This window comes from Bison bison, unplaced genomic scaffold (genome assembly GCF_000754665.1).
Source record: "Bison bison bison isolate TAMUID 2011002044 unplaced genomic scaffold, Bison_UMD1.0 scf7180017864036, whole genome shotgun sequence".
NCBI classification, from domain to species: Eukaryota; Metazoa; Chordata; class Mammalia; order Artiodactyla; family Bovidae; genus Bison; species Bison bison.
Window position 1 is genome coordinate 328,044 of NW_011494608.1, and position 21,525 is coordinate 349,568.

Below are 21,525 nucleotides of genomic sequence, written 5' to 3' on the forward strand. Positions count from 1 at the left end.
GAGTGTACATGTGTCCCCCATCCTGAACCCCGCTCCCTCCTCCCTCCCTATCACATCCCTCAGGGTTGTCCCAATGTACCGGCTTTGAGTGCCAGGCGGGTCTTTACTGCTGAGCCATCGGGGAAGCCCGTGGTTTGGCAGGGACATTCATACTACAAGTTCAGGTGCATGCCAAACTTAGCCCACAGTTCTTTCCCTCCCGTGGGGACCTGCACCCAGTGCTCGTGCTGACAGCTGGAGTGAAAGGGAACCCAGAAGCCCCTCTGCTGGCCAAGGAATCCCGAGATCATTGTCATGTAGAAAACTCCAAATGACACAATCCCAGGGCTGTTTTTCTGGCCATTTCCATTCCATAGGCTTGGAGTTGGACCCAGTAAGCTGTAGCTATGTCAAGTTTCCCCCACAATGTGGATGATTCTGAAATAATTTTGGAATCACGGTACTAATCATTCAGTTATTTGACAGATATACATTAAAAGCCTACAGCACTCAAGTAGCTGTGCTAGACATTAGCAATACCATGGTCTGTGCAGACAGACAAGTTTCCTGGGAATATCTAGGGGCGTAGAGTAGCGCTCAATAGGAAAGTTATCTTGTCATCATGTAACTGTCTCGCTGTCCACCTGTTCCCCCTGTCAGACTGGCATCTTTGAAGCAAAGATTTTGTCTCTTTCACCTTATATCTTTGGCATACAGCTTCACTGAATAAATAGCTGTTGCATAAGTAGAAAAAATTCACTACTGTGGAATACTGCAATTAAATAGGTAATTAGCTCTGACCTATGTGGTTCAGACCGTAAAGAATCTGCCTGCAGTGTAGGAGACCCAGGTTTGATCCCTGGGTCAGGAAGGTCCCTGACCAGAGGAGGTCGGGGAGGAGGGAATAGCTACCCACTCCAGTATTCTTGCCTGGAAAATTCCATGGACAGAGAAGCCTGGGCGCTACAAGTCCATGAGGTTGCGAAGAGTCAGATGTGACTGAGCAACTAACCCTTTCAGTTAAAGAAAATCACAGTCTACTCCAGGAGTTCCAAACCCACGTCCTCCGGCCAAATTCCTGCAGCAGACACAACCTGGTGGGGAAGGGAGGTTCGATTTTCTCTGGAAAGTGTAAATTCTTTTTCTCTGGCAACCCTTCCCCGTCACGTCTGTAGTCTGCTCAGCCCTTGAAAGGATCTGACTTTTTGATTCCTTTGTACTTTGGCTGGGCTTCCCCGGTAGCTCCGACGGTAAAGAATCTGCCTGCAATGCGGGAGACCCGGGTTCAGTCCCTAGGTTGGAAGTATTTTGATTAATATACCTGAATCTGCTGAAGAAAAACACAAATTGGATTTTAAAATGGCATTTTCTGAAGTCCCAGATTATACACTATAAACTATGCAGGGAGTTTCAGTTTTCAAAGACTTACATTACAGTCATTATTAACTATAGCTCTACTTCTTAATTATTCTGTTCTTACTTAACAGGCTGTGATATCTATGGCTTAATTAAGTAAATATCTAAATTCATCTATGATAATTATGTTGTCCTTGACTTTGAAGAAAAGCAACCCATCTCTATTCTGGGCATATCTCTTGGGCTATAGTTTCTGGACAACAGTAATAAACAGTGAACTTAGTATTCGGTTATCTGCAGCGCCCCAACTTCAGATGTTCTGAGGAATGGTTTGTGTGAAGGGTTTTAATTACTCATGAATCCCTGGGGGTAAAAAGCAGTGAACAGCAAGGCCTGGGGCACTCAAGGACCACACTCATCCCCAAAATAAAGAGGAGAGGGAATTTTTCCCCCTGCTGCTTCCTGCCTCACATCGAGGCCTGAAGAGACAGATGCCCGCTGCAGGTTTTACCCGTCACCTGGCTGTCAGACAAGAACCTCTGGCACCTAGTAAGAACAGGTGGAAGACGGCATGAATAAATGTATCATTATGGAAGAATGCAAGAAAAAAAGAAAATGTCTAAAACCAGTAGGCGTAAACCACATCAAAGATTGAGTCCTCTGTTAAAGAACACAAGGATTTTCAGGGCAGTGAAACCACTCTGCGTGACCCTACAGAAGTGGACCATGTCATTCTTTACTCATTGCTTAGTTGCTCAGTCGTGTCTGACTCTTTGTGCCTCTAGACTGTAGCCCGCCAGGCTCCTCTGTCTATGGGATTTCCCAGGTAGGAATAGTGGGGTGGGTTGCTACTTCCTTCTCCAGGGGATCTCCTCAACCCACGGGTTGAACCCACGTCTCCTGCGTCTCTTGCATTAGCAGGTGGATTCTTTACTGCTGAGCCACCTGGGAAGCTGATACATATTTGTCGAAATCCAAAGAACACACAGCACCAAGACTGAGCTCTTATGCAAATTTTGGATGTGGGTGATAATGATGCAGGAAGGCAGCTTCATCAGTTGTAACAAACCTTCTCCTCTGGTAGAGGGTGTGGATAATGAAGGAGGCTATGCACCTGTAGCGAAAGTGGATATTTGGGAAAACCCTGTGCCTTTTACTCAATTTTGCTGTGACCCTAAGACTGGGCTAAAAGTCCATAAAAAAAAAAAAAAAGACACTATGAGGAGAGTAAGAAGGCAAGCCCAAGAATGGGCCACATTTTATAATCCTGGATCCACCACTCACTTACCAATTTTGCGACATTGGGCAAATGACCCCATCTCTGTGAACCTCGCTATGTTAGGAATAGGAGGAGGATTTATTTGTAGTTATTTTGAAGATTAAAGATAATGCACAGCATCACACAGCACAGTGCAGGTGCTTAGTACTCAATAAAGCCATTTTTGAGGAAGTCGTCACAGGACCACAAGGGTTCACTGGGTCCGTGACCTTCTCCCCAGACATGATCCCATCTGGTCCGATGAACAAAACCCTCCTCCCCTCGATCTACTCGCTCCACTGTCTCCACCACATAAGGAAAGGACCACACAGGCTGAGAGGGGGTTGAGGGGCCTGTTCTGACCCCCGGCCCCGTGTCCTGCCCGTTGGAGGCCTTTCCCCCAAACCAACAAGCTGTCTTACCTCATGCCCACATGCAGCCTTTTTAGGTGGCTGTTTGGGTCATGTGTTGCCCAATCAGAGGCTGATATAATGGGAATAATGAATTCTGTCAATGATTCAAGAGCACCACAAACAACCTTCCCATAGATGTATCCTGAGCAGACATGAGGTGATCCTTTCTCAGTAACAAAAATGAAAAAGAAAGGCTTTGTGAAAATACTGCAGGAGTTCCTTCTATAAACAATTGTGCTAAGATGTTTCTAATCATCAAGTATAATCATGGAGATGACAGTTAGCCTGGAGTCCTGAAAACCAGCTCCAAACCGTTGACAATGACTTGGTTTCCAATCCCTGTGATTCCTCACAAATTAGATTCAGATGTTTTACAAGTATGGATGCTGCTGGGGCTTAATTATGACCATGAAGATTCACAGGAGTCCTAATACCCTTGAATCTCTTTAAATGATGAGATGATTAGAGAGCATCACTGATTCAAAATGAATTTGAGCAAACTCCGGGAGATGGTGGAGGACAGTGGAACCTGGAGTGCTGCAGTCCATGGGGTCACAAAGAGTCAGACACGACTTAGCAACGGAACAACAATGATCTGAAATGGAAATTAATAAGCTGGGAAGCATGAGAGTGGCTTCCCAAGGTTAAAAACAGAAACCTGCTTTTCAGAAGGAATTCAGCTCCATACCTGTTGTTTAAACAAATCGCATGTTTGAAAACCTCTACAAAACTTTGACAGTTGTCTTTGAATAAAAGAATGCCTGACTGCTTGTATTATGCAAGACATAAATACAGCTCCTGCTCAGGTATTTTTATAGTGATAATTCTGGCATATACATTTGTATCACAAAGATAGTTTGCCTAGGTCCAAAATAGACTTTGCCATCTGGATGGTACGAGTCTGGAAATCTTGAAAAGGAGAAGGAAAGTTGAAAGAGCTGAGATGTTCATTCCAAGGATGAATTGAGAAGGAATGAGAGCTTTGTTTGAAATGCTCTAAGGATTGTCACCACTTGTGGGGGGCAGGCATTGTTCTGAGGGTTTCTAGGGGCAGAGCTAGAACCTTCAGTTGGGAATCTTTAGGCTTTCTGACATTGGGGAATATTGTTGTTGTTCAGTCACTCAGTTGTGTCCGACTCTTTATGATTCCATGGACTGCAGCATGCCAGACTTCCCTGTTCTTCACCATCTCTTGGAGCTTCCTCAAACTCATGTCCATTGAGTTGATAATACCATCCAACCATCTCATCCTCTGTCGCCCCCTTCTCCTCCTGCCTTTAATCTTTTCCAGCATCAGAGTCTTTTCCAACGAGTTGCCTTTTCTCATCAGGTGGCCCAAGTCTTGGAGTTTCAGCTTCAGCATCAGTCCTTCCAATGAATATTCAGGGTTGATTTCCTTTAGGATTGCCTGGTTTGATCTCCTGGCTCTCCAAGGGACTCTCAAGAGTCTTCTCCAACATCACAGTTTGAAAGCATCAGTTCTTGGGCACTCAGCCTTCTTTATGGTCCAACTCTCACAAGACTACTAGAAATTCTCCTGAGAGGGTGAGGGTCCTGTAGGGAAAGAAGCTTAAGCCAAGGCAGGAAGATGACCTATGATTGACAGAAGGGCACACACGGGGTCTCTCAGTCTTTGCAGCCCTGAGAGTTCTGGATGCTATGACAGGCCAGGGGAGTCATAAAAGACAGGCAATGTGAGCAGAGCGCTCAGCAGCACTCAGCAGAGTCCTCACAACGAATCATAGCTGCATGGCCTCCGGACAATCCAAATGCCTCCCTCTCTCATATTCCTTGTCTGCAAACTGAGGATAAAACTTGTGAGGATCAAATGTGTTGCTATGGGTAAAGCACATAGACTGGCCTCATAGGAAGCAAGTGCCTGGTCAACGTAGCTGTCAGTGGTGCAGATGTGGCCACTTCTATTAGTATCATGGGAAACGGGGACCTAGACATGCACAGATCTGTGTCTGAGCCCTACAAATCAAGAGTTGAAGTTTGGGGAATAAACGTTCAGGGTATGAATCCTTTCTAAACATGCAGTCCCTGTACCTGGTGGGCAGGTGCATTCTAGCCACCAAAAGACAATGGAGAGAACTCTAAACAAAGCTAAAGATGGGCGGTGGGGGTGGGCGGGGATGGCACCTCTTGCTTGTCTGCTCTTTGCTGCTGTCCGGCGTGCTTTTCACAGGCTTTGATGTTCGTTGACAGCCTATGATTACTTCGCCCACCTGAAAATAAAAGCACAGCACAGTCCGTGATACATTCTCTCTGATACATCTTCAGAAGTATACACTATATGTTTCCCAAATGCAAAAACACTTAAACTTTCACTGCATATTCCATGAAAGACTCTGACTTTAAGCCCCTACATGCAGACGAGAAAGGTACAATAGTCCCCCCTATCCCTGGGGATACATTACAAGACTCCCAGGGCGTGCCCGAGACCACAGATAGTAAGATACCCTGCTGGAGGAAACGGCAACACACTCTAGCACACTCTAGTATTCTTGCCTGGAGAATTCCACGGATGGAGGAGCCTGGTGGGCTACAGTCCACAGAGTCAGACCCAACTGAGCATGCACACACACACACAGACACACCAAACCCTACATAGGGTATGTTTGTTTTTTCCTTTATGGATATACCTGTGATGCAGTTTAATTTATAAATTAGGCACAGTGAGATACTAAAAATAACTAGTAATAAAATTGAACAATTCTAACAATATATTGTATGTTACACAGTTGTAGAAATTTAATACCTTCTCCATCTAAGCACCTCTCATGCAAGGTGGCCAGAATTTTTGCAGTTTGAGGTACAACAGCAAAACCAGCACAGAGTTCTTGTTCCTTCTTCATAATTTCATGGATAGAAGGTTCCTTCTTACCCTAGATCTTAGCAATCTCAGCATATGGGTTTTTTTTCCTTTCCTTATTAAGTCGGGAACTTTTACCTTTTCACTTAAAGGAAGCACCTGAAAGCTTCTTTTTGGCATATCTGAGCTGCCAGCATCACTAGTCTTGCACTCTGAGACCGTTATTACATAAAATAGGGGTGGCCTGAACCCAAGCACAGCTGACCTGATAACCAAGGCAGATACTGACTCAGGAATGAGTGGGATTATTTTTGACATCCTGGGTGGGACGGAGCGAGATGGTGCGAGATTTCATCATGCTGCTCAGAATGGCCCACGATTTTAAACTTATGAATTATTTCTGGAATTTTCCATTTAATATTTTAGAAACAGTTGACCGTGCATAACTGAAACCAAGGACAGGGAAACCTTGGATAAGGGGGGGAACTGCTTAGACCACAAATTGTAACTATTCATGTTAGTCTTGCAAAGCTACAGGCTACACTTCATTTGCCCAAGGCCAAGCAGGGGGACAGAGTGAATTCATTCATTTGACAAATATTTTCTGAGAGCCAACCCCATGCATGCCAGACACTTCTGGGGGTGTTGAGGACATGGGGGTGACAGAGACACTGCCTTTGAGGAGCTCCCAGTGAATGTGCTGTGGACAAAAATGGTCTGAGCTGGAAGCTCACTGGACCCCGCCTCCTTCCACTGTAGAGTGAGGGAATTAGATAAAATCAGTTGCAAGGGACTCTTCTCCATCTGAAAAATTCTGTAGCTCCATTATCTTTTAAACTGAATAAGCTCAGGGCTAAGCATGTTAAGGTCTCAAAAAAGATGACTGAGTGACTTAATTCAACAAACTTTCAGCAGAGAGCGTTCAGACCCGGCACCTTCCCTTAGGAAGCTCAGAGACAGAAGAGTGTTGTCCAGGGAGGGTGGGAAGAGGAGGAGGCCACCTGCTGGGCACATGCCCACCTGAGCTGGCTGTGTATGTGTTTTATTTAGCCCCCACCTGCCAATCTTCCTATGAGACAGGGATTACCGGTAGGCAGAGAGGGAAAAAAGAAACAAGTCAGAACTCCTCTCCTTGGTCCCCTGACCACGGTAGGGGACTTCCACCCTTCCTTTTCAAGGAAGAGGGAGATCTGGAGTGGGTGTACATTCCTCTCTCCTCCACCCTCACCAGCTCCTTCTCTCAGATGATGGGATGCTTCATTTACTTGCCACATCTCACGGGAGGGCAGGGTCACTCCTCTGAAAGGTGAGCGCCACCGGCCACCCTTTCTCCATCCTGCCTGAGACTTCCTGCCACACAGCAGTGATCAGATCTGTGCAACTGATGATGAAGGAAAAACACTAGGATTGGACTCTGAGGGTCCAGCTCCGCTCCCATCCATTGGCCAGGCAGGCATACTGGACTAATTATCTGTATTTGGGGAGGGAGTTAGGGACCCCAGGTTAGCCTCAACCCTCAACCAGATTCTCCAATCCAATCCTTACTAGACCTTTGCACTGGTGTGCTGAACACCGAATCAAACTGATAGATAGGGTCGTGTGTTTCCCATCTGACTAGTGATTCTTGACTGCATGAGCCACACTGGTTAGAACACCAGAAAGCCCAGTCCATTGTTCATCATATGTATGCTTCAATACAAGGATGATGAATGAACAAATGATGCAATGCATCCTAGTCTGGGGGCTGTAGCATCAAACTCAGGGAGGTGAGTGTTCTTATTGTCCTTGATGGTAATCCATCTCCTTGTGGTTGTATAATGGTTCAGTTCAGTTCAATCTCTCAGTTGTGTCCAACTCTTGTGACCGCATGGACTGCAGCATGTCAGGCTTCCCTGTCCATCACTAACTCCCAGAGCTTGCTCAAACTCATGTCCATTGAGCCAGTGATGCCATCCAACCATCTCATCCTCTGCCGTCCCCTTCTCCTCCCCGGCACCAGGGTCTTTTCCAATGAGTTGGCTCTTCACATCAGGTGGCCACAGTACTGGAGCTTCAGCTTCAGTGTCAGTCCTTCCAATGAATATTCAGGACTTATTTCCTTTAGGATTGACTAGTTTGATCTCCTTGCAGTCCAAGGGACTCTCAAGAGTATTCTTCAACACCATAGTTCAAAAGCATCAATTCTTCGGTGCTTAGCTTTCTTTATAGTCCAACTCTCACATCCATACATGACTACTGGAAAAACCATAGCTTTGACTAGATGGACCTTTGTTAGCAAAATAATGTTTCTGCTTTTTAATATGCTGTCTAGGTTGGTCATAGTTTTTCTTACAAAGAGCAAGTGTCTTTTAATTTCATGGTGATATATAGACCAGTTTTTTTTTTGGATAGTGTGGTTGTATACTTTTCTACCATATTTTATAAAAATTCAATTTGTGTATGTATGATTTACTTCAGTCCCGTTCCCATAGACCTCATGGGAGGGCCTATGTGCAATGCAGAAATAAAAGATCTGCTTAAATTCCACCCTTTCATCATATGTATTGAACATCCCACTAGGGAAAATATACCTTCAAGCATCACTGATGGTTTGTGTGATGGGCAGACTTTTGCTGAGACTTCAAAAGAGAGGAAAATAACAACAACAACGAGAGCTGCATGTTCCAAACACAGGAAATTACAAGGCTGGAAGAGTTGTTCTGAAACATTTTTAAAAAAGGTGTATTCTCCATAGCAAAAACTTGTAGAAGAAAACCATGGAAGAACCAACAACAAAAGCTGCCAATGCAGTGTTCACTAAATAATTAGATGAGGTGACTCACGCAAAGGTTTGCCCAATGCAGCAGGTTTTTATTATCATCAAATGAGATTTGTTTTGGAGAAAGCTAATCTTAAAATGGTGTATTTGTTATGTTTTAAAGTCTATTTCTTGCCAATTGCATTGTTTTCCATTCATTTCTTGCTGGCCCATGATATATTTTCAAATGTTCATGTGGCAGAGTAGACATGTTTACACTATTTTAATGTGAAAACTTTTTTTTTTTCTTTTCTCTAATTGAATTAGTGTAATGGATACAAACATTTCCCCTGTGTTCCTGGCCGATCCTTAAAGAAATGGAAATACTTTTCAGTTTCTATTGATGCCAGTTCTGGATTCATTAAGGGGCTTCCCAGGTGGCCCAGTGGTAAGGAATCCGCCTGCCAATGCAAGAGACTTGCAGTTCAACCCCTGGGTCAGGAAGATCCCCCGGAAAAGGAAATGGCAACCCACTCCAGTATTCTCGCCTGGGAAAATCCCATGGATAGAGGAGCCTGACAGGCTGCAGTCCATGGGGTCGTAGAGAGTCAGACACGACTGAAGCAACTGAGCATACACACACTGGTTTACTAAACCACAATAATGTCAAATAAGAGGGCAAAGAAAGAGTTGAGGAGACTAAACAGAGATGCTTCCCAGTGAGGGGAACAGAAGAGGTTGTAGGTGTTGGGGTAATGAGAACTGGCACCTTCTTCCTGGGATGGGGGGCAGCAGACCCTCTCTCTGAGAGGCAGGGTGGCATCGTGTGGAGGGCAGTGCTACCCGGGGAATGCCCTCTAATGATGGGGATGTTCCAGGCTGACCCTGGAGCACTTGAGGACTTGAGATACGATTTGTGTAACTGAGACATCAAAGTGTTCACTTTATTTCATCTTTAGAGTAATGTTAATTTCTACTGACCAAGCCAGAGTGAGCCCCAAACCCAACTGTGAGCTGCTCAACTCTTCTGTAGGAGTGAAGGTCATCTACCCATACCAATTACCCCTAATTTATCTGTGGGCCTTGACCACATGGCCTTTTCAGTTCTGGAACTCTCTGCTCCTTCCTTGACATGCCTGGGGCCTGGCACTGAGTGTGAGAACCCAGAGCCTGTGTTTCAGTCTCTCTGGTCAACGTAGGGTATAAGATTGCTCCCTTAGCCTGACTCAGGACAACTCCAAAGAACCACATGAGCCTCAGACCTCACTGTGGCATCAGCTGGGGCCTCTGGCAGGCCAGCATCACCCGTCAGCTTCTCCCTCTTCCCAATCCTGGATCCTCCCCTCCCACAGGAGTGGATCCCTAGGCTGCTCCCTAATAAACATTTTACATGAGAATCTCTGTCTTGGAGTCTGCTTCCTGCAGAGCAGTGGCATCTGAGCACTTAAAAAACTTTTTTCAATTACATCAAATGAAACCAGTGTTAGTTAAAATTCATGAAAATGTCAACCTTAAGAATAAAAGCTTTGGAGCCAAAAGCACAGGTTTTGTATTGCTTTGTGCTATAAATGCACTAATCAGAATGGAAGCATATGCATAATTAGAGTCTTAAAGTACCCCCATTTCTAACACTGTTATTTGTCCCATAATAATAAGTTCAGACAGAGATTCTCTGTGTTTATGGAAATGCAAATAGCATCACAAATTTGGAACTTTTCTTCATGGGAGTTTGCTGTGTACAGGAATCTCAATGTGTTGCTTATTTTAAAGATATTTTCAGCTCATTTAGTTTCACAGGTTCTTTTAAGTTTAAAAGTTAGAGGGAATTAAGAAATCAGCAGTGAGAAAAATATCAACACCAACACTCATATTAATACCAACATTCATCTTAACATCAATATTCATATGAATAGCAAGAAAAACTCTTCTGATAAGAGATCTAGTTTTTCCGGGCAGAGGACCGTGGGTTCAGAGATCCAAGGTACCGAAATAGTGCAGTGTGGTTTCTCTCTTTGCAGCCCTAGTGCTACTTCCTCTCTAGAAAACGATGCTCATTAACTTCAAGCTTCTTACTCATTTGTACAAAGTGTGTTTAGGGATGACTAATGGAAAAGCTATAAGAACCAAAATATGTCTAATAAATTACATAATGTGGCCCAACTGGCTTCCTGAATCCACAGAGGGAAATGTAATCAACAGCTTGAAAATTCAATTCTGGGACATGCACACAGGTACAGATTAACATTTTAACAGTGTTACATTTTTTTTAAAAAAACGATTTTTGATATGGATCATTTTTTAAAGTCTTTATGAATTTGTTACAGTACTTCTTCTGTTTTATGTCTTGGTTTTTTGGCTGCCAGGCATGTGGGATCGTAGCTTCCCGACCAAGGATCAAACTTTCACCCCGCATTGGAAGGCAAAGTCTTAACCACTGGACCAACAGGAAAGTCCCAACGTGTTCTACTATTTTAACTCATGTGTGCGTGCTAAGTCACTTCAGTCATGTCTGACTCTTTGTGACCCCATGGACTGTAGCCTGCCAGGGTCCTCTGTCCATGGGATTTCCCAGGCAAGAATACTGGAGTGGGTTGCCATGACCTTCTCCAGGGGAATCTTCCCCACCCAGGGGTCAAAACTGCATCTCCTGCAGGTGAATTCTTTACCACTGAGCCACCAGGGAGAACTTGTATTTTATATAATGTACAGTCTAATAAATATAGTTAAATCTTTATTTTATACTATTTTTGTTACTACAGAATAAGCTTTGTCCCATTAAATGCTTTTGTGCTTTAAATTTTATCATATCCAATATTAGTTTTGTCATAACCACTCTAATTTTGCTAGAATTCAGCTAATACAGCTTTATTCATTCTTTTCTTTATATATTTCCTGTCTTTTAGAGTTTTATAAACGAGATAGAAGAGCCAATTTTACAACCATTAACTTCCCTACAGATTTTCTGCATTTAAAGTTTCCTTCCTCATGCTTTCTGATTCCATGTAACTCTACTGACTTTTGTTTGCACTTAACTTCTGTAATGCTTTGTAATTTACATATTTTTATTTAATTCTACTCAACTTCCCTAAAAACATTTTATATTAAATATCAATGTGAATAAACTAATATATATATTTGGGGGTTGTGAAATAGAAAGTATATATTAGTAGGCTCTCCCCATTCATACTTTTCCTCTTTTCAAGTTTTAATCTAATCTTTATAAATCAAATAATTGTCCTTTTTGTACCACCTACACCACTTCTTTCAAGGCAATAATGACTTTTTGAATCCTTCGGAAACATTACTCAAAATAATTAAAGCTATTTCTATAAGATTATGGACTTTGAGAATAATACTTTAGAGAGATGACTGTGTCTCAGGACTGACCCGTGGGTGAGGGAAGGTAATGGGTACAGGGGAACGGGTCCCACTGTGCCCTCATTACGTCCTCAGCTCTACGTGACACAGCAGGAAGATACCATAGCCTCGGTCCTCACTCTGCCAGATATCCCTGAGGTATCTAACTTAGTACTCGTCTCCCTTCTTCTTGCATTTCTAAGACTCTACCCTAGGTAGAGGGTAGAGCACTGCCTAGAGCACAGTGCGTGCATGCTCAGTCGCTCAGTTGCGTCCGACTCTTTGAGACTCCATGGGCTGTAGCCCGTCAGGCTCCTCAGTCCATGGGATTCTCCAGGCAAGAATACTGGAGTGGGTTGCCATTTCCTCCTCCAGGGGATCCTCCTGACCCAGGGATCAAACCTACGTCCCCTGCATTGGCAGGTGGATTCTTTACCACTGAGCCACCTGTAGGTACTCATTAACATGTACAGAATATTTGAATAAGTGACGAATGGTTAGAACTAAGAGCAAAGACCCCTGGAGCTGCTTCTTCCTGCCTATTCTGTCTACAAATGAGGGAGAGGCAGGGGTGTTGTGGGCGGCAGCTTCTTGCATGCTGGCTCTTGTTGCGCTGGGTCCAACAGTGAAGGAGAGACTTAGGGAACCATAGAAGACCCCCATAGTTATGACTATGACAGTTGTCTCTGAGTTAGGAACATCATTTCAAGGTAAGCAGAAGAATGAAAAGCTAAGTCACTTAACAAGTGTCTGAGCTTGTTTGCAACTGGGACTTAGAAACTGAGGCAGAGGGCCGGTCTGGGTCAGTGGCTTCAAGAAGGAGGAGACTGGAGGAAGGACCTCTCATTTATTTTTCACTCCACAGCAATTTGCACTGTACTTTATTCATTTTGCTGTTGTTTAGTCACTAAGTCGTGTCCAGCTCTGTGTGTGACCCCATGGACTTCAAACCCTGGGTCGGGAATATCCCTTGGAGAAGGAAATGGCAACCCACTCCAGTATCCTTGCCTGGGAAATCCTATGGACAGAGGAGCCTGGTGGCCTGGCTTTATATTTATACTAAGTGCTTAATAAATTTTTGATAAATTGAATAAATATTTTAATTGAGTCATTAAACATTCATTGTCTAAAGTTTTTCAGAATTTTGCAGAACGTTTTCCATTTCTGAGTTCTAGCACCTTACTTCCACATTGTGGCAAGCCAAACCTGCTAAATAATTCCCTCATCTGATATTAATAACTTCCATATAATTTATTTATGGGTGCAGTATGTTTTTCCTCCGCTATTATTTTGCTTCAGTACACACATTTAACATCTTCACCCATGCCTCCTAAGTAGTTTCTAAAAATGTCTCTACTTTTTTTTCTTTATAAAACTTCCAATCTGTCTAAGCCCATTAGACACCAACCTGCCTTGACATAAGCCAGCTGTTTGATTTGGGGGGTTGAGCCAGTTACTGGGTGAGGTCCCTCACAACTGAAACAGGTTATTATCTAGCAAAGCATATCTCAACTTTAGAAGAAATGGACACTTGTATATTGTTCACTTTCTTATATATTTCTGGCATTCATGTTAATCAATTATCTATAATATTGGCGTTGACCATTTAAATATTCAAAGTTCAAATTCCTAGCAAGGAATATTCGTAATATAAAACTTCAGGATCAATAAGACTTTTTTATTTTCCTCTGGCATTAGAGGAAGTTAATATACGTACCCAGATTTATTGTTGACATTTTAACAACTTCATGATTTGTTAACTGTGTTCTGATTGACTTCACTAAGAAAGGCACATAATTCACTGAGCCCGTTAAAAAAAGATTCCTTTAAAGAATACAAGCTACTTCTTTTTCTCTTTAAAAAGGTCATTAGTCCTAATTAGAAAATATATAAATTACCATTGGTACATTATTTAAAATTCTTTGAACAGATAAAAATACCTGTATAAGTCAACTATTTTGACGTACCTTCTATCTCAAATAAAGACAACTGGCAGCAAAGAAAATTTAGATTTTTGAAAAACTTATCAGAAAAATAGGAAGGATAAGAGTATTGACTTTGATTCCAAAGATACCCAAGCTATCTGAGGAAAAATTTTAAGGGTGTAATTACTGATATTTATATGTACAATCAATACTGACAGTTGCACACAGTTTCATGGCTTTGAAATAAAAGGAGAACAAATCTAAATATCAAACAGTTCCTTCAAAATTCTTTTATACTTGAAAAGCTCAATCTTATCTGACAGTTTCCTGTGGAGGATCATCCACACACACAACCTAAGCTTGAAAATGATATTTTATTAGGTTAGGACAAACATCAAGAATGATAAGGATGTTTTAAAAGAAAATAAAATATCCTTTTGTGATGTTACTAGACGTCGTCTCAGTGGGAAATATCCTACATTTACTTGGACAAGTTCACGATTATTCTTGTTTTTTCTGGGCCAGTGATAGTTCAGAAGTGCTGGCTAGTTTACATCACCCCACTCTCCACCTCCCACAACAGGGGACAGCCATCAACCACATATTCTCAGGGGTTGGTTACTACTGTCCCAGTTCCATCACCCCTTAGGTAGAGTTATTCTGAAGTATATGTTTTTCGGTTTTCCTAGGGGGGCTCAGTGGTGAAAGAATCCACCTGCCAAGATAGGAGATTCGGGTTTGATCCCTGGGTGGGGAAGATCCCCTGGAGAAGGAAATGGCAACTCACTCCAGCTTTCTTGCCTGGGAAATCCCATGGACAGAGAAGCTTGGTGGGTTACAGTTCATGGAGTCCCATAGAGTCAGACATGACTGAGCAACTAACTCTTACACTTTCACAGAGCAGATGGGCTTCCTTGGTGGCTCAGTGGTAAAGAATGCCCCTGCCAATGCAGGAGATGCAGAAGACAAGGGTTTGATCTCTGGGTTGGGAAGATCTGGAAAAGGAAATGGCAACCCAGTCCAGAATTCTTGCCTGGGAAATCCCATGGACAGAGGAGCCTGGTGGGCTACAGTCCACAGGGCTGCAAAGAGTTGGACATGGCTCAAGAGACTCAACAAGAACGACGTGTTCTGCACAGTCTCCCAGAGCTTCCCCCTGGGGTTGCTGGCACTTCTCTTGGTTGCCTGCCTCCCCTAATTCCTGTTCAGCACCCTCTTACTTCTCAAATAAACCACTGTACTAATATCTTTCAGGTAGCTTCCACTTTCATGGAGGCCACAAATTTTAAAAAGTGTTTTACAGGTCAAATGTGAGTCTGTGTCTCACAGTTTAATAGACAGCAAGGAGATCAAACCAGTCAATCCTAAAGGAAATCAACCATGAACATTCACTGGAAGAACTGATGCTGAAGCTGAAGCTCCAACACTTTGGCTACCTGATGCGAACAGCTGTCTCATTAGAAAAGACCCTGATGCTGGGGAAGATTGAAGGCAGGAAGAGAAGGGGATGACAGATGAGATGGTAGGAGAGTATCACCAACTCAATGGACAAGAGTTTGAACAAATTCCGGGAGATGGTGAAGGACAGGGAAGCCTGGGATCCTGCACTCCATAGGGTTGCAAAGAGTCCGACATAACTTAGCGACTGAACAGCAACAACAACAATAACTTTGGGATGCTCAGGTTTCCCTTAAGGAGGAAGAGTAGGAAACTGGTGCAGTCAGATTCCAAAACACCGAGTAACTTACTACTGGGATCCCACTCAAGTCTCTGTGAACACCTCATTTAATTTTCAGTGTGGGCTGAATATGTACTTAAAAAAAAAACTATCTACCTACTACCTATCTACCTATAATTTGAGTCCACAGATGATGCTAATGCCTAGATGCCTGGGTTTTGCCAGGCATGTGTGGATGGTACTCACTGCTGTCACTCAAATTCACGGCCCAGTTTGGGGCCATTTTGATAGCTGTTTAGACAGGCTGAGACTTTTCCAGGCCTGGCTGGCTTCTCACTCACCTTCCTCTGTGTACGGTCCTTTGGAGTCACATCTCAAAGTGGGCATGGCTTCCTAGAGCCCACCTCGCACAGCTTCCCTGCTAGGCTCTGGACTTTGGCTTTTTTCTTCTCACCCTTGTGTGGTCACTGAAAGCATGGTTTATTCTCTTAGTCTTTCCTTCGATCAGTGGGCAGTAACTGTTCATTATCTCATCACTGTCAAGGTGTTTTTAAAATATGTAGTCTATATTCCTAAATTTTCTTTAGTGTGACTGACACTCCTAATGACCTACTTGGCAACTAGCAGATGGTGGAGCTCTAGAGATGTTACTGACAGTCATGAGACTATGTAGAAAGTGAGTGTAGAGAAGAGAAATGAGGTTCCAGGATTGAATGATGGATATGCCAACTTTCAGAGGCCTGGGCAGGAGAAAGCACCAGCAAAGAAGCATACATTGGCAGAGACCATCCAGTGAGCAGGACCTAAGAAGAGAACCGAATCAAAGAGGTGTGTCTAAAGCCAACGGAACATCTGTTTAAAAATGGAGGGGCTGATTAATGGTGTAAAAACCTCTTGAAAGGTCAGAGAAGAAGAGGAAGGGGGCTGCCTGCTGGATCTACTCACATAGAGAGGGCTGGAGACCTCAAAAAGAGATGTTTCATGGATGGGGGTGGGGACGCTGGAGAAGAGATGAATACCTCATTAGGGTTAGTTTTAGAAACTGTGAGAAAAGAATTGGAACAGAAAATATAGATGTCTTCTTTTAGAGTTTTGCTGTGAATCAGGTCAGAGCAGTTAAGTGGAGGGGAATGTTTTTATTTTGTATTGTTTTATTTTGGAGAAGGGAGACGTTTTAGCATGTTTTCTAATATAAGTTGTGTGTGGAGAAAATTCAGTGAAGATGCAGAAGAGAGCATTGTCAATTGCCTTTCATAGGCAAGTGGAAATAGGAGCTAACACATATCTGGAGAGTTCAGATAGAGCACAGACAGTTCATTCATAGGATAAGGATGGCCAAGGAGGCCAAGCGGGGAAAGGTATGATGTTTGGGGTATGTGGAAATTATCCTCTAATGCTTCTAGTTTTTCAGCACTGCAAGTTTTTAGGAATGAGCTGAGGAAGAGAGAGAATGTTCTACAAGAGTAGAAGTATGAATGGGACAGAAAAACCCAGCAAGATGACCAGGTGGCCCTCACTCTAGACCATCTTGCAATTAACATTCAGAGAGTAAAACTGAGTTTATGTTGGGCATATCATAAGCATATTTGAGTAGAGATAAAGTACTGAGAAATGTGTTCAAATAATAAGGGAAAGGGCATCTGAGACTGTTTTCTAGAATCATGGTCTGTAATATTGACCTTTAATATGTGACCTTCGTCTCTTGTGCGCAATAAAGCAGAATCAAGCAGGATGTTCACCAAGTGAAGCTGTAAATATATTTTGCTGTTCAGTTCAGATGGCGCCTTCTTTAATCTCAGTTAATTATTCTGAAAGAACACCCTAAGGAAATCAAGAAGCATATTCTTGGAGTGCTCCTGGAACTTGTCAGATGAGAATCTAGATGGGAGTTTAATTGAATGACTATGCAAGTTTCCCTGTGAATGCGAAGTCTCAGTTAAATCTTGTTAAGTTGGACTGTGATGAGATCATGTGCCAGGTACTCCCAGGCTGATGATGATAAGACTATTCATGGACACACCAGTGAGTCTAACCACACTTTTAAGAAAATATATTGAAGGACAAGCATAAACTCTCAGAAAATCTGACAGGGAATAATTCTACTCAGAATAGGAACTAAAATCATACATACAGTGAAAGTCAAAGTCGCTCAGTCATGTCCAACTTTTTGCCACCCCATGGACTATACAGTCCATGGGATTCTCCAGGCTGGAATACTGGAGTGGGTAGCCATTCTCTTCTCCAGGAGATCTTCCCAACCCAAGGATTGAACCCAGGTCTCCCGCACTGCAGGGAGATTCTTTACCAGGTGAGCCACCAGGGAAGCCCAAGAATACTGGAGTGGGTAACCTATCCCTTCTCCAGCAGATCTTCCTGACCCATGAATCAAATGAGATCTCCTGCATTGCAGGCAGATTCTTTATCAGCTGAGCTATCAGGGTAATGGATAATATTAATTAACGGTAACATGAGCTCAGGGTGTATTATGCCCCAAGTGGTCACGTAGGTGCTTTACATATTCATTTATATAATCCTCAATACAACCTTTAGAGGTGTGACTGATCATTAACATCATTGTATGGACAAGGAGTCTAAGGCACAGAGGGATAAATAATTTGCTCAAGGTCATGCAGCTGTTGAGTAGAGGTATCAAGATTTAACCCAGGTTCTCTGGCTCCAGAGACCATCTCTTTTCACTGTCTCTAAGTGGTAACAGCAATAAAAATTCAAATGGCATTCCTGGAGGCAGAATTGAATGAAATTATTTGAAAGTTAACCTGGAATAACATGCATGGAAAAATAATGAGAAAATGATTGAGGAGGGAGAAGAGTAATTAGGGGAGATTCTTGTTATAAATATTAAAATGTATTTTAAAGTTGCTTTAACGTATTTACTTGCTCAACAAAAATTTATTGACCACCTACTCTTTGCCTGGCTCAGTTCTAGGTACCAGTGACGCAGTAGCAATAAGAGCAGACAAAAGTCCCTATCCTCATGAAGCTTAAATTTTTGTTGATGGAGACAGACAAAGAAACATTTAAATACATGACTGTCCACTGGTGACACATTCTTATGAAGAAAAATACAGCAGAAACCAGGGATAGAGAACAGCGAGGTAGGAAAGGGAAAGCTTGCTAAATACTGGGATCGGGAAAGAACTCAGGGTGAAATAACACTTGAAAAAAAAAAACCCAAGAGAAGGGAGAGAGCAGACCATGAGGACACCTGGGAGACTGGCATTCTAGCAGAGAGAACAGCAAGTACTGAGGACCGGGGTGGGAGGATGCTCGTCATATTTGTGAAATGACAAGGAGGCCAAGGTGGCTGGAATGATGAGAGGGCGAAGCGGCAGAAGGTAACGTCAGAGGGATCGTGGCAGGAGAAGATTCTTGGGGGGATCTTGCTTTTAACTCTGACTAGAAAACATGACTTGGTCTGATTTACACACACTGTAAAATGATCATTTGGCTGCTGTGTTGAGAAAAGGATTAACGACTCTTCCCCAAAGAAGAATAGTGAATTTCTGGTAGACGGATGACACCGTGAGTCCACGTTTCTTGAATGCACATACCTAATGGAATAAATGGCGAGGGGCACTGGAGACGGAGACTCTCTACACGGATCCCAAAAGCTAAGACTAAGGAATAAAACAGTGCTGGAAACGAGCGGGAAATGCCACTGACCCGTGGAGCGGGACTGAGAAAAACCTCATGAGACGCAGAATGCTTCCTCCTCCTCTGTTACCTGGGCAGTTGACCTCCTATTCCCTAATGTCACTTTCTTTCTTTCTTTTTAACTTTTATTTATCTTTGGCTGTGCTGGGTCTTCACTGCTGCTCGGGCTTTCTCTAGTTGCGGCGAGCAGGGGCTACTCTTTACTGCGGTGTGTGGGCTTCTCACCACGGTGGCTTCTCCTGTTTTGGAGCACGGGCTCTAGGTACCCAGGCTTCAGCAGTTGTAGCTCTTGGGCTCGAGAGTACAGGCTCAGCTGTGGCCCACGGGTTTAGCTGCTCCATAGCATGTGGAATCTTCCCAGACCAGGGATCGGACCCATGTCCCCTGTACTGGCAGGCGGATTGCTAACCACTGGACCACCAGGGAAGTCCCCTAATGCCACTCTCTGAGAAAGCCAGAGTACTTTTCCATCCACAACCCCAGCCAACTCTTCCAGCTAAGGTATCAACCCTTGAAATCACAGTGGAGGAGATGGCCTTCAGGGAGACGCGGGACCCACAAGTTAAGTTATAATGATGGCCAATGGAGATGGGAATTCTACAGGGAATGGTAGGGATTGTGATGTCTGGGTATTATACCAACCCACAGATACAGACTCCGTACCAGATGTTGGGAAGCATCTGGTATCATGGAGCTAGCACGAGATAAGAGCCTTTGGGTGTGGTGCTGAGTTGGCAGAACCCACCAGTAGGTCAGCAGGGGAATATTCAGCCACGACCCCTGTGACAAAGAACAGACGTGAAACTTGCCTGCTTATCAGCACGCAGTCTGTACAGACCCAGCCTCATTCAGGGGCAGGAAAGCGAAAAAGATCCATTTGACATCTCTGACAAAATGCTGAGTGAAGTGGCTAATAAGAAATAGTTGAGCAGTTTGTGGGTTCCATTACAAATGTTGCATCCTTGAAAAAACGTATACAAAGTTCATTGCTGAATTTCCACAAACACAGTTGCAGTCGTCCCATCACAGAAATCATCAAATAGACTGGCTCTTCACAAATAATCTTTACAAATACTATCACAAAGAAGGAACAACTAAACAGCAAATTTGATCTCTTTTCATTAATTTACAGTATCCAAGTCTTATAAACTACCAAGGTCAATTTTAGATATTTCCTGAAGTACTGAGTTATCACTTAATATATTGACAACACTGCTTCCTATGAATGAATCAAAAGTATACCTAAGTGTCTACTTGATTTTTATGCTTTAAAACTCTAAGAATATGCCTCAGTCATTGTAATGCGGGTCAGACTGACAATTCCTAGACACACAAGATGGTTCAGTGGGTCAAACTTCAGTACTTCAACTGTTTAAATCAATAGGAACTATGAAGATGCTAATTTTTAGTAATACTTATTTTCAATAGTAACCATAAGTGAAGCTAGAATTTTTTTTTTTAATTTTTGATGATTTTTTAAGAAAAAAGCTTTTATTCTTTGTTTTATAGTCCTTGCAAATACCTAACTCATAAATGAAAAACAACTAATTCTGGGCAAATAGGTATTCTCCAAAGGTTGATTTTATCGACTAGCTATGTTTTAGGAGGAATAATGACAGAGGTATATAAAAGAAATTATAAAAGGTAATAATTATTAGTTAATAATTTAATAACAATTTCAAAGGACTAATGAAAGGGATAGCTTGACATCAATGTTACTTTAACACAGTAGTCTAAAATCTTTAAGTCTTTATTGAATTTGTTACAACATTGCTTCTGTTTTTTGTTTATTTTTTCTTTTTTTGTTTTGGATTTTTGGCCAAGAGGCATGTGAGATCTCAGCTCCCCAACCAGGGATCATACCCACACTCCCTGCACTGGAAGGCCAAGTCTCAACAACTAGACCACTGGGGAAGTCCCTAAAATCTTAAAAAGTACATATCTCAAAGGAAAAAATGCTACTCAGTTTATTACTGAGAAAAAAAGAAATCTTCTGATTCTGTGTAAATTATCCATCTTCAACTAAGCACTTCTAGAATGCTTTTTCTCTAATAAGCCATTTTTTATGCTTTGCATATATACTTAACATGAAAAATTTAAACTGATATAAAAACAGAAAGGGTAATGGAAATAGAATGCTGCATTTATTTAAAAGATTCATGGGAAAAGAGAGCAGAGGTCTTCTGATCAATGGCCTGGCACCCTGTAAAAGGTACACAAATTGCACATCTTGATTTTCTTTTAGGAAACCAGCGATTACCTTTTAATCTGTGGCTTCTCACAATGGAAATTTCCAAAAAAAAAAAAAAAAAAAAAAAAAAAAAAAAAAGGG

The 21,525-nt window shown here is 42.6% G+C and overlaps 1 protein-coding gene across 3 annotated transcripts in view; it reads right to left on the reverse strand.

Annotated features, from left to right (window-relative positions):
- Positions 1-21,525, reverse strand: part of LRRC6 (leucine rich repeat containing 6) — a 71,221-nt gene that overhangs the window by 1,079 nt on the left and 48,617 nt on the right. For 2 of the 3 annotated variants that reach the window (XM_010834767.1, XM_010834766.1), the window contains exon 11: positions 5,149-5,234. In XM_010834767.1, coding sequence (XP_010833069.1) covers positions 5,149-5,234 — 86 coding nt within the window. Of the gene's footprint in view, positions 1-4,511; positions 4,561-5,148; positions 5,235-21,525 lie in introns of those variants that run through there. The other variant, XM_010834768.1, reaches the window with a different exon arrangement.